The 11318-nt window shown below is 52.1% G+C and overlaps 1 protein-coding gene across 1 annotated transcript; it reads right to left on the bottom strand.

The window, feature by feature from the left end:
- Nucleotides 1-5381: 5381 nt before the first annotated feature.
- LOC123794133 (uncharacterized) lies at nucleotides 5382-10816 on the bottom strand. The gene is made up of 5 exons (XM_087857917.1): nucleotides 10598-10816; nucleotides 10030-10231; nucleotides 8922-9032; nucleotides 5992-6249; nucleotides 5382-5719 (listed from the first exon to the last, which is right to left on the bottom strand). Exons 1-5 carry the CDS (start codon nucleotides 10688-10690, stop codon nucleotides 5655-5657), a joined length of 729 nt encoding a protein of 242 aa, XP_087714043.1. The 5' UTR covers nucleotides 10691-10816; the 3' UTR covers nucleotides 5382-5654.
- Between the last annotated feature and the right edge of the window lie 502 nt (nucleotides 10817-11318).

Genomic DNA, 11318 nt, shown 5'->3' with positions numbered 1-11318 from the left:
TTTTCTTTGACTTAATGTAGAAGTTAGGGTAATTGATTTGAGATATTTCTTTTTCTTTTTTAGCGAGAGCGAGGGAGCATGCACATGTGTGTGCGGATGCACGCAAGCATGTTGGTGGGAGGAGGGGCAGAGGGAAAGGGAGAATCTTAAGCAGGCTCCATGCTCAGTACTGAGTGCAACGCGGGGCTCAATCTTGCAACCCTGAGATCATGACCTGAACCAAAATCAAGAGTCAGACACTTAACCGACTGAGCCCCCCAGGTGCCCCTGAGATGTTTCGTTTTTAATATAGGCATTTAAGGCTATATATTTGCCTCTCAGCACTGCTCTAGTAATATCCTCTAGGTTTTGGTGTGCTCTGTCTTCATTTTTGTTCATCTCAAAGTATTTTCTGATTTCCATTTTGATATCTTTTTGACCCTTTGATTATGTGGAAGTCTGTTGTTAAATTCTTTTTTTTTTCTTTTTTTTTTTTTAATGATCGAATATCTTTTGTGTTTTTTTTTTAAGATTTTATTTATTTATTTGACACAGAGAGACAGCCAGTGAGAGAGGGCATACAAGCAGGAGGAGTGGGAGAAGAAGAAGCAGGCTCCCAGCGGAGGAGCCTGATGTGGGGCTCGATCCCAGGACTCTGGGATCACGCCCTGAGCCGAAGGCAGACGCTTAACGACTGAGCCACCCAGGCGCCCCTGTTGTCACATTCTGCATCTTTGTGAGTTTTCCAAATTTCTTTGAGTTATTGATTGATTCCTAGTATCATACCACTATGATAAGAGAACACATTTTGTATTATTTTTACCCTTTAAAATTCACGGAGGTTTGTTTTATGGCCTAGCATATGGTTTATCCTCAGGAAAGCTCCAGGTGCATTTGAAAAGAATGTATATTCTGTTGATGGGTGGAGCGGTCTATAAATGTCAGACTTACACTGTTGTTTTATAGTATGGTTCAAGTCTTTTTTATGTTTATTGATCTCTGCATAGTTGTTCTATTCATTATTGAAAGTGATATATTGCAGTGCCTGACTATTATTGTCGTATTGTCTATTACTCTCTCAATTTCTGTCAGGTTTGCTTTCATGTATTTGGTGCTGAGTCATTAGGTGAATATAAATTTATAATTGTTTCATCTTTCTGCTGATTTGACTCTTTTACCATTATAAAATGACACTGTTCATCTTTACTAGTGTTTTTATTCATTTATTTATTTATTCATTTATTTATTTAAAAGATTTTATTTATTTATTTGACAGAGACAGCCAGCGAGAGAGGGAACACAAGCAGGGGGAGTGGGAGAGGAAGAAGCAGGTTCTCAGAGGAGCCTGATGTGGGGCTCGATCCCAGGACTCTGGGATCATGCCCTGAGCCGAAGGCAGACGCTTAACGACTGCGCCACCCAGGCACCCCTACTAGCGTTTTTAAATCTCCTTTTGTCTAATGAGTATATCTACCCCAGCTTGCCTGCTTGCTTGCTTGCTTTTTTAAGAATTATTTGAGAGGGAGAGAGAAAGAGAGGGTGGGGAGAGTCCGAGGGAGAGGGAGAGAGCATCTTAAGCAGACTCTGCATTGAGCGTGGAGCCTGAGGTGGGGCTGGATCTCACAACCCTGAGATCACAACCTGATCAGAAACCAAGAGTCACATGCTTAACCAACTGCACGACCCAGGCGCCCCTCACTCCAGCTTTTCTTATGGTTGTTTGCCTGACATAAATTTTTCTATCCCTTTAATTTTTTTTGAAGATTTAATTTATTTATTTGAGAAAGAGCACAAGTGGGGGAGCAGAGAAGAAAGGGACAGAGAGAGAGGGAGAAGCAGGCTCCTTGCTGAGCAGGGAGCCAACTCGGGGCTCGATCTTAGGACCCCGGGATCATGACCTGTGCCAAAAGCAGTCACTTGACTGAGCCACCCAGGCACCTCCCTCCCTTTAATTTTAATCTATCTGTAGTTGAATTTCGAATGTGTCTACTGCAGACAGCATAGTTGGACCTTGTTTTGTTTTCAGGCCAACAGTCTGCACTTTGAATGATTTATTTAAACCATTTACATGTAATGTTAATATTGATGCAGGTGGATTTATGATGTCATTATACTTCTTGTTTTTTTGTTTTCCATGTTTCCACTCATTCCTTTTTTACTGATTACTTTTTATTAATTTTTTATTTTATTTTATTTTTTTTTTAAAGATTTTATTTATTTATTCAACAGAGATAGAGACAGCCAGTGAGAGAGGGAACACAAGCAGGGGGAGTGGGAGAGGAAGAAGCAGGCTCGTAGCGGAGGAGCCTGATGTGGGGCTCGATCCCACAACGCCGGGATCACGCCCTGAGCCGGAGGCAGACGCTTAACCACTGTGCCACCCAGGCGCCCCTGATTACTTTTTATTAAGTGAGTATTTTATATGGTAATATTTTAAATATTTAATGATTTATCACTCTATAGTTATTTTTTAAGAGGTGCTTTTTGCCATTTTTCTACATTTTCTTTGTTTAAATTTTTAAATTTTTACTTATTTTTTTATTTTTTTAAATATTTTATTTATTTATTTGACAGAGAGAGACAGCCAGCGAGAGAGGGAACACAAGCAGGGGGAGTGGGAGAGGAAGAAGCCAGGAAGAAGGCAGGAAGAATGCCAGGATCACACCCTGAGCCGAAGGCAGATACCTAATGACTGCACCACCCAGGCGCCCCTTTACTTATTTTTTTTAAAAAAAGATTTTATTGGGGTGCCTGGGTGGCTCAGTCATTAAACATCTGCCTTCAGCTCAGGGCGTGATCCCAGGGTCCTGGGATCGAGCCCTGCATCAGGCTCCCTGCTGGGAGCCTGCTTCTTCCTCTCCCACTCCCCCTCCCGCTGCTTGTGTTCCCTCTCTCGCTGTCAAATAAATAAAAATAAAATCTTAAAAAAAAAATTAAAAAAATAAAAAAGATTTTATTTGAGAGAGAGAGCACAAGCAGGGGGAACAGCAGAGGGAGAGGGAGAAGCAGGCTCCCCACTGAGCAGGAAGCCTGATGTGGGGCTCGATCCCAGGACCCCAGGACCATGACCTGAGCTGAAGACAGCTGCCCAACTGACTGAGCCACCCAGGTGCCCTGGCATTTTCTTTTTTTTCGAAGACTTTATTTTAATTGATTTATTTTAAAAATATTTTATTTATTTATTTGTTTATTTGAGAAGGGGAGAGAGAGGGAGAGCACAAGTGAGAGCACAAGAGCAGGGGGAGGGAGAAGCAGAGTCCCCAATGAGCAGGGAGCCCAATGCAGGGCTCGATCCCAGGATGATCCCAGGATGCTCAGGATCCCAGGACAACACCCTGGAGCAGAAACTCAATGCCTTCCCTCCTCTCAAGTCCCAACCCATCTACCCACGGAGCACAGGACATCCCTGAAAGACAGGTATCTGTTACCTCTTCCTCCAGGCCAGGCGGTGGTCACAAACACAGCACCTTCTCTCCATCGCTGTCTGGATCCCCACCTGCACAAGCACCTGTGCACCAGGGCTGTTGTCTGCTTGTTGGCCACGCTTGACTTAGGCACTGACCCCACCTGCAGCTCAGCCTCCTCCCTCCCCTAGCCCTGAGCCAGCAGCTCCTAACCAGAAAGCACATCAGAAAGCTCAGGGGACCCATAGGCCCAGTGTAGAAAAAGTGGGCTCTAACGGGGTCTGTACTTGACCTGACTCAGGAACCCCACCCCATGTTTGCAGCGGCCTGGTCTTGCCCTCCACCCTCATCCCCAGCTCAGGTGCCCAGGCTGCACTTGGCCTTCCCTGCTCCTTCTTGGCACACTTGTACCTGGAATCACAGATCTTTCCCAGGTGTGCTTGGCTGAGGCTGCCAGCGCCTTCCTGCCCCGATCCTAGCAGGGGCTCCACCAGGCAATGCAGGCAGCACCTACTGCAACCTTCTTATAAATGAGGGGTAGGGGATTCTTGAGACCCCAACCCTGAGGCTGTCTGTCCACGCTCTGCACCCTGAGATTGTCCCTGCCACCACCTCTCCACCACCTCCCACATGGAAACACCCCTGGAGGAGCCCTGCTGAGCTTGAGAGTAGAGAGAGGGAGGGACAAGCTCAGAGCAGGGAGCTCCAGCCCCAACTGCCCAATCCTCACCCAGCGCAGAGAGAGGCCATGCTCACCATTCAAGGGCCCCAGCGACCCTGGCTTTGAGCAGGGCTAAGGGTGTAGACGCACACATGGCTCCCAGCCCTTCTCAGCACTCCGACTTCCAGCTCCTGTTACAGAAGCTTGTCATCCCCTCCGATCTCTGCAGAGGGAGACATGAGGGGCCCCATGTCCCAGGAGAGCCCCTCCCATCCCACCCACTGCCCGGCTTTCTCCCCTGGGATCCCGCAGCTGCTGGTGATGTCTTGTTCTTGGAGAAAGGACACACACGATGACAGTAAGAAAAGCAACAGCAGCAGCGGCAGTCAGATGGCGGTCGTCCACGCTGGTGTGCTAGGGCCTTTCCAGGAGAAGGGTTGTATTAACCTGGGCTCCCCACGACCACGGGCTTTCTCTCTGGTCCCCACCCAGGCTCCTGACCCGACCAGAGTCAGAACCCCCTCCACAGTCACCCCAGGCTCACGCGAGCACAGGGTGTGCGGTGTGGCTCCCTATGGCTTCCATGTAGCCAGTGAACCTCTGCTCCTCCCCCTGGGGAATCCTTATGGCCTCCCCCATGCCAGTAGGTCCCATTCCCACCAGGCAGGACTCCCTTCAACTGCTGGGCATCCTGGCTCAGGGCTTCCTCATCCTGAAGCCTGGTCAGGGAGCTATTCCCCGGAGAGAACTGGAAATCCCAGCATATTAGGCTGGCCATGCCCTCCAAGGCCTGGCTGAAGGCCACACTCACTGTTGGGGGAACTGGGGAGAAAGCACAGAGCCAGTGAGGCACATGGCTGAGACCTGCTCCCCTCTAAGGGAGACAGAGAGAAGAGGGCTGCTCTCCTACCTGACGTCCCCGTTCCCTGGTTCAGTTTTCTCTAGGAGTGTCCCCTGTCTCCCTGGAGTATTGACACTGACAGGATTCAGATCGGTGGTTGTTGGTGTTTTGTTTTTAAATTTTATTTATTTATTTATTTAGAAAGTGCATGAGTAGGGAGGGGCACTGGGAGGGAGAGAGAGGGAATCCCAAGCAGACTCTGCGGAGCAGAGCCCCTCGTGGGGCTCAATCTCACAACCCTGAGATCATGACCTGAGCTACAATCAAGAGTTGGATTCAGCCAACTGAGCCTCCCAGGCAGCCCTGGGAGGATTCGCTTCTGTCCCCACATGCTTGGTATCTCTATCCTTTACCCAGAGGTTTTAAAAGGACAGGCAGATCACAATACGAAGTGCCAACAGAACATATGTGCATCCCATAGGACAGGGAGGGTTTCCTTGGACAGGGTTATGGGGGAGGCTCAACAGGTCTGGGGGAGAAGAAGGCCTCTGCCCCAGGGCTGAACCTTTTTTGCCCAAGAAGCCCATCCAGGACTCCAGATATTTCTGCTGCTTCCACAAAGCTCTCCTTGCACATGGGCTGAGGAATCCTGGCTTTGAGAGCCATCTATATCCCAGGCTTCTTGATTTCCACAACCGAGGTTGGTGTGGAGGACCAGGGACCTGTCCATCCATGGGTATTCAAGTCACAGGAGAGGAAGATATCCCCATCACAGTGGAAGTGCCTGAAGACCCTGGAGCTGTTGTTTTCTTGGATCTCCCAGTCCCAGATCTCCTGGAGGGAATGCAAGCCGGCCACCATCCATCAGTGACTTCTCCTGTCCTGTGTCCCTCTGCCTTCCTGCCCCAGTGACAAACTCTGGCCTGCTCTCCTCCACGTCTTCCCTGTGCTGGCTCAGTAATGGTCCATGTAGGCTGAAGTCCATAGACCCTCAGTCCTCACCCCTGCCCCCAGGCAAATCCAGGAAAAGAGACAGGTCCCTGCTCTCTGCCCTGAGCTTCCCTGGGAAAGGTCTCCCATCCCTCTTGCTCTGACCCCACTCTCACCTCTTCTCGGCAGGGCCAGGATGTCTGCCAGACTCATTCTGAGTTCCTTCTTGGTGTCTCTCAAGTCCTCGGTCTCTGTCCTCCACATCTCAGGTCCCAATATTGCTTCTGCCCCTAGTCCCGGTGACTCTGCCACATCTTTCTTGTTGTCATGGTGCAGGAAGGCCTGACCATCCAAGTGTCTTTCAGTGAAAATTCTCTGATGCACAGATTCATCCTGGGACACCACCGTGAGGTTACAACAGAGACCGTGGGCTCCTGGGCAGGGAGGAGACCACAGATGAAACTGACTCCTGGAAGTAACTGCATGTCTTATGTTTCTCAGAAAAGCTCAGCTGTCCTGAGCTGCTTGAAGTATTGAACATGCAGAAAATGCACGTGTACAAGGGACAGGAAGGAGGCTTTCCAATGCAGGAAGAGAGGAAAGGGGCAGGAAAGAAAGGGAAGAAGGAGTGGCAGGAGGCGCGGAGCTGGGCAGACACGTAGGACAGGATCCAGGAGAGGGACACACGGGCTCCTGTGGGTAGGTGAAGGTGAGGAGGTCAAGGGGAGAGTCTGGCCTGCAGGGACCAAGGGAGGGGCAAGAAGGCCATGGTGAAGGAGAGGTCTTTCAGCAGGGAGGGAGGGGTAGTGGGGGGCCTGATGTTGATTAATCCACGTCCGGACGCGCTGTGGTGCACAGGCAGGTTACGGTGGGGTGGAGAGCCGGGGCTGCTGCCTGTGGTGAAGGCTGATCAGAGAGGGGACAGGGCCAAGGGAGGGCGGGGCCCTGAGACAGAAGGGCTGTGGGGGGTGATGGTAGGCACAAGGGAGCTTAGGGTGGGCCAGTGCCCCTGGGGGACTGCAAGGTGTGGGCCTAGGCCCAAGGGGAAGAGTGGCACAGAGTCCCCAGGTGGGGATGTGCTGAACCTGCCAGTGTCCCCTGGGGAGAAGCAGTAGGCAGGGGTTTCAGAGCAGCAGGGCAGGGAGTCCAAGGGTAGTTTATATTAGAAAGAAGGGGGATGAAAGAGAAAATAGAATCAAAACACCATGGTCAACTCCTTGGAGAAGGATCTGCATGGTTGGGTTGGTACTGGAGGGGGGGCAGTTCAGACCCCCAAAAAGGGTTGGGGGGGCATCCAGCACAGGACAGGCAGGCTGGGAGAAGGCTGGCTGTAGGGAAAGTGACAGAAACAACCAGTTTGGGGACTAGGTGTCGGGAGTGAGGCCCACTTGGGTCAAGGAACCAAAGGATCTGGGCAGTTGGACCTGGAGCAGTTTTCTGGTCAGTGGCGGAGAGGGGACAGCAAGAGACAGCAGGGGAGACCACTGCTGAGGGTCTGGGAATGGGGGACTGCGTGCCCTGAAAGAACTTAATTATAGGCTGACAGGAGAGGAGGGGGCATGTCTTGAGAGCAGGGAGGAGGGCTGCTGACTTGAAGGGCCCCATGGGAGGAGCTCCTGAGAGAGGAGAGCCTGGTGAGGGCCAGGCATGTGGGCAAGTGGTATGAGCAGGTATTTAAAAATTGCATCAAAAAATAATAAAGTACCCAGGAATAAACCCAACCAAAGAGGTAAAAAGCCTATACTCGGAAACTAGGAAACACTGAAGCTGACACAAACAAGTGGGAGACAATCCATGCTCGTGGACTGGAAGAACAGTATTGTTAAGATGTTTACACCACCCAAAACCAACCTACATATTGATGCAATCCTAAAATTCGTATGGAACCAGAAAGACTGAATAGCCAAAGCAACCTTGAAAAAGAAAAGCAAACCTGGAGGCATCACATTCCAGACTTCAAGTTATATTACAAAGCTGTAGTCATCAACAGTATGGTACTGGCATAAAAATACATACATAGATCAACGGGACAGAGTAGAAAATCCCAGAGTAAACTCACAGGTATATGATTAATTTGTCTTTGAGAAAGCAGGAAAGAATATGCAATGGAAAAAAAAGGCTGTTTATTCAAAAATGATGTTCAGAAAACTGGACAGCAACATGCAAAAAATGAAACCGGACCATCTCCTTAAACCATACACAAAAATGAATTCAAAATAGATTAAAGACTTAAACGTGAGACCTGAAACCATAAAAATTCTAGAATAGAACTCAGGCAGTAATTTCTCAGACATCAAGCACAGCCACATTTTTCTCAGTATGACTCCCGAGGCAAGGAAAACGAAAACAAAAATAAACTGTTGGACTGGATAGATCAAAATAAAAAGTTCCAGCACAGCGAAGGAGGAGCCCACAGAACAGGAGAAGACATCTGCAAATACCATATCTCATAAAGGGTTACTATCTAAAATTACAAAGAACTTATACAATTAAACAAAGAAAAAACAAATATTCCAATTAAAAAACGAACAGGAGACATGAACAGACATGTTTCCAGAAGACGTCCAGATGGCCAAGAGACACGTGAAAAGATGCTCAACATCACTCATCATCAGGGAAATGCAGATCAATACCACAATGAGACATCACCTCTCACCTGGTCCTTTTCAGCCCATGGGAAGAAAGTATCATGTTAGAGGCCTGGGACAGGGCTGGGCCATGAGATCCTAGAGGAAACTCCTAGTCCTGGTCCAAAATGAAGTTTCCAGCATTGTGACTGAAGACCCAGGACAGGATCAGGAAACATGAAGAAAGAGATGTGGGGTCATTGGGGCACCTGACTTGCTGGAGGTCTGTCCTCAGCAGGGACCTTCCTCTCTGTCCTGTGACAGTTGGGAATCAAGTCTCCATCACCAGAATTACCAGGATGAAAATGTGTCCTTCATTTTCACAAGTGTTTGCTACACTGAGTGTTGGTGATCAGCTCCAGAATGTGCAAGGCCACGTGTGAGGACGGTACTTCCCAGTAACAAGGCACGATGATCTCCTACCTAGGAAACCCACCAGTGGGACAAGAAAACTCAGATCCCCCCTCTCTGTTCCCTACCTGAGCGCTTCTTCCTCCAGATCACAGCTCCAGTCACCACAGGGACCACAAGAACCAGGACAGCAATGATGCCCGTGATGAGGATGAGGATGGTGGGCTGAGGCAGCGGCTCTGGAAAGGGAAAGGAAGGTGAGGGGCCCAGACCTGTAGCCTTAGTCCTCATCTTGCCAAAATTCTCCACAAGGTCTCTGGTTTCTCTGAGAAGAGACTATACACTGAAACCCTCCTTACCCCGTCTCTAGGTGAGGGGCTCAGACAGCCCCTCATGCTGCATGTGGCACGTGTATCTCTGCTCCTCCCCAGAAGGCACCACCACAGCTGCCCACTTCTGGAAGGTGCCATCTCCCGAAGGCCTGATCTCCACAAGCTCTGTGGCCTGGGTCAGGTCCTCCCCATCCTGCTGCCAGGTCAGGGTGATCTCTGCAGGGTAGAAGCCCAGAGCCCAGCATCTCAGGGTGACATCATGGTCCGAGATGGGGTGGCGGGTCACATGTATGTTGGGGGGTTCTGAGGAAGAATCAGGAAATCCGCGCTTTGATTTACCTCTATGGGGCACTGAAACAGCAGTCATGTGACCATCCTGAGGATGGACAGGGCCAGTGGTTTGGATGGAAGAAGCAAAAAACCTAGAAACCAGTGTAGTCTAAAGGATCTCCAATTCCTTGAAAAGTCCTAGAATCAGGGACAGAGCCTTGGTTGGGTAGGACGCTGCAGGTCTAAGGGGGAGAGCACACTAAGGGTCCTGACTGGGGACAGAGTGAATGAGTCAGAAAACCTGGAGTCAGAACTCCAAAGATGTTCTCGGATGGAGAACAAGAACTTGAGAGGTTAGGTCATGGTTTACGAGGTGGCTGCCAGCGTGAAATGGTACTGCTGATGGGTTATTTCAGGGATGGTCTCCCTCCCGGGAGAGACTGGATTTCTCAACTGCCCTTTAGAGAAATCGGCCCTCTGGGTGAGTAACTCTCTTAGGAATACGAACACCCAGGTGGATCTCCCTCCCCCCATCCGTGGGAGGGGCGGTGCTGACACTGAATCCATTTTCCCTTCCTGGCGGGAAGCCAGGCCCAGTGGAGAGGAGATCCGGAAGGCCGCGTGACCCCGGTACCTGCGCGCCGCAGCGTCTCCTTCGCGTTCTCCAGGTGCCTGCGGAGCCACTCCACGCACGCGCCGTCCAGATAGTTCCCGTAGTGTTCAGCCTCACCTGCCGCCTCCCACTTGCGCCGGGCGATCTGCGCCGCGGTGTCCGCCGCGGTCCAGGAGAGCAGGTCGTCGTTCGGAACGATGTAATCCGCGCCGTCGTAGGCGAACTGCTCATACCCGCGGAGAAGGCGCCCATCAGGCCCCTGGTCGCAGGCAGACATCCACTGGAAGGTGTGAGACCCTGGCCCCGCCCCCGCAGCCCGGCCGCAGCAGTCAGCCCCGAAAACCCTCCCCGCCCCGACTGGCGAGCCACTAAGTCCAAACACAAAGTAGACCCGCTTAAAAGTTCCCGCGAGCTCTTCCCAGGTCTGGGCGCGAGTGGGTCCCGCAGCCTCAGGGTGGCGCTGGGACCTGGATAGTTGGGGTGACCCCCGGCCCGGTCAGTGGGGATGGGGGTCGTGACCTGGACCCGGGCCGCGTCGCTCACCGGCCTCGCTCTGGTTGTAGTAGCCCCGCAGGGTCTGCAGGCTCACTTGGAAAGCTTGTGCGTTGTGCTTGAACCTCCGCGTCTCCGGGTCCCAATACTCCGGCCCCTCCAGCTCCATCCGCGGCGCCCGCGGCTCCATCCCCGGACTCGCTGCGTCGCTGTCGAACCGCACGAACTACGTGTAGTGCACGTAGCCGACTTCCACGTACCGGGGCTCCCCGCGGCCGGGTCGGGACACGGCGGTGCCCAAATACCGCAGGGAGTGCAAGCCTGCGGGCGCAGAGGGGCTGAGACCCCATCCGACTCTCCTCCCGCCGCGGGGCCCGGGGCGCAGGTGGAGGCGGCCGGGAGGGCGGGGGAGGGGGGGAACCGAGTAGGGGAGAGCAGGACGGAGGCGGGGAGGGACGGGGGAGCACAGGCCGGGGCTGGGCCGGGGGCGGCTGGGGGTCTGGGGCGGGGGCGGCGGAGAGGCCCCTTCCGCGGGGGTCCCGGCCCGGCCGTCCCCTCGCTCCCGCCCCGCAGAGGCCCTTTCTTCCCGCCCCCGCACTCACCCCCCCCCCCAGGTCTCGGTCACGGCCAGGGCCCCCGACAGCAACAGGAGGAGGGTTCGGGGGCCCATGGCCCAGACCCTCAGGGTTTGAGGAGTAACTGAGTCCTAAAGGGCTGGTAAGGACTTTAGAAGCTGGATCCGCGGTGCCGCTGATTGGCTTCTGCAAAAACCCGATGACCAATGAGAGTGCGACCTGGGGTCGCGTCACGAGTATCCA

This window comes from Ursus americanus, chromosome 32, assembly GCF_024610735.1.
Source record: "Ursus americanus isolate L20-20 chromosome 32, mUrsAme1.1.p, whole genome shotgun sequence".
Classification (NCBI taxonomy): Eukaryota; Metazoa; Chordata; class Mammalia; order Carnivora; family Ursidae; genus Ursus; species Ursus americanus.
Note: the sequence above shows the minus strand (reverse complement) of the source record. Positions and strands in the feature narration are given on the sequence as shown.

Excerpts from the sequence above, each read along its gene's own strand:
- LOC123794133 (XM_087857917.1), bottom strand. The coding sequence starts at position 10,690 with ATGGAGCCGCGGGCGCCGCGGATGGAGCTGGAGGGGCCGGAGTATTGG. Across the intron at positions 10,232-10,597 it reads ACAACGCACAAGCTTTCCAA|TTCGCCTACGACGGCGCGGA; the intron begins GTGAGCCTGCAG and ends GGGTATGAGCAG. Across the intron at positions 9,033-10,029 it reads GGAGACGCTGCGGCGCGCAG|AGCCGCTGCCTCAGCCCACC; the intron begins GTACCGGGGTCA and ends TTCCCTTTCCAG.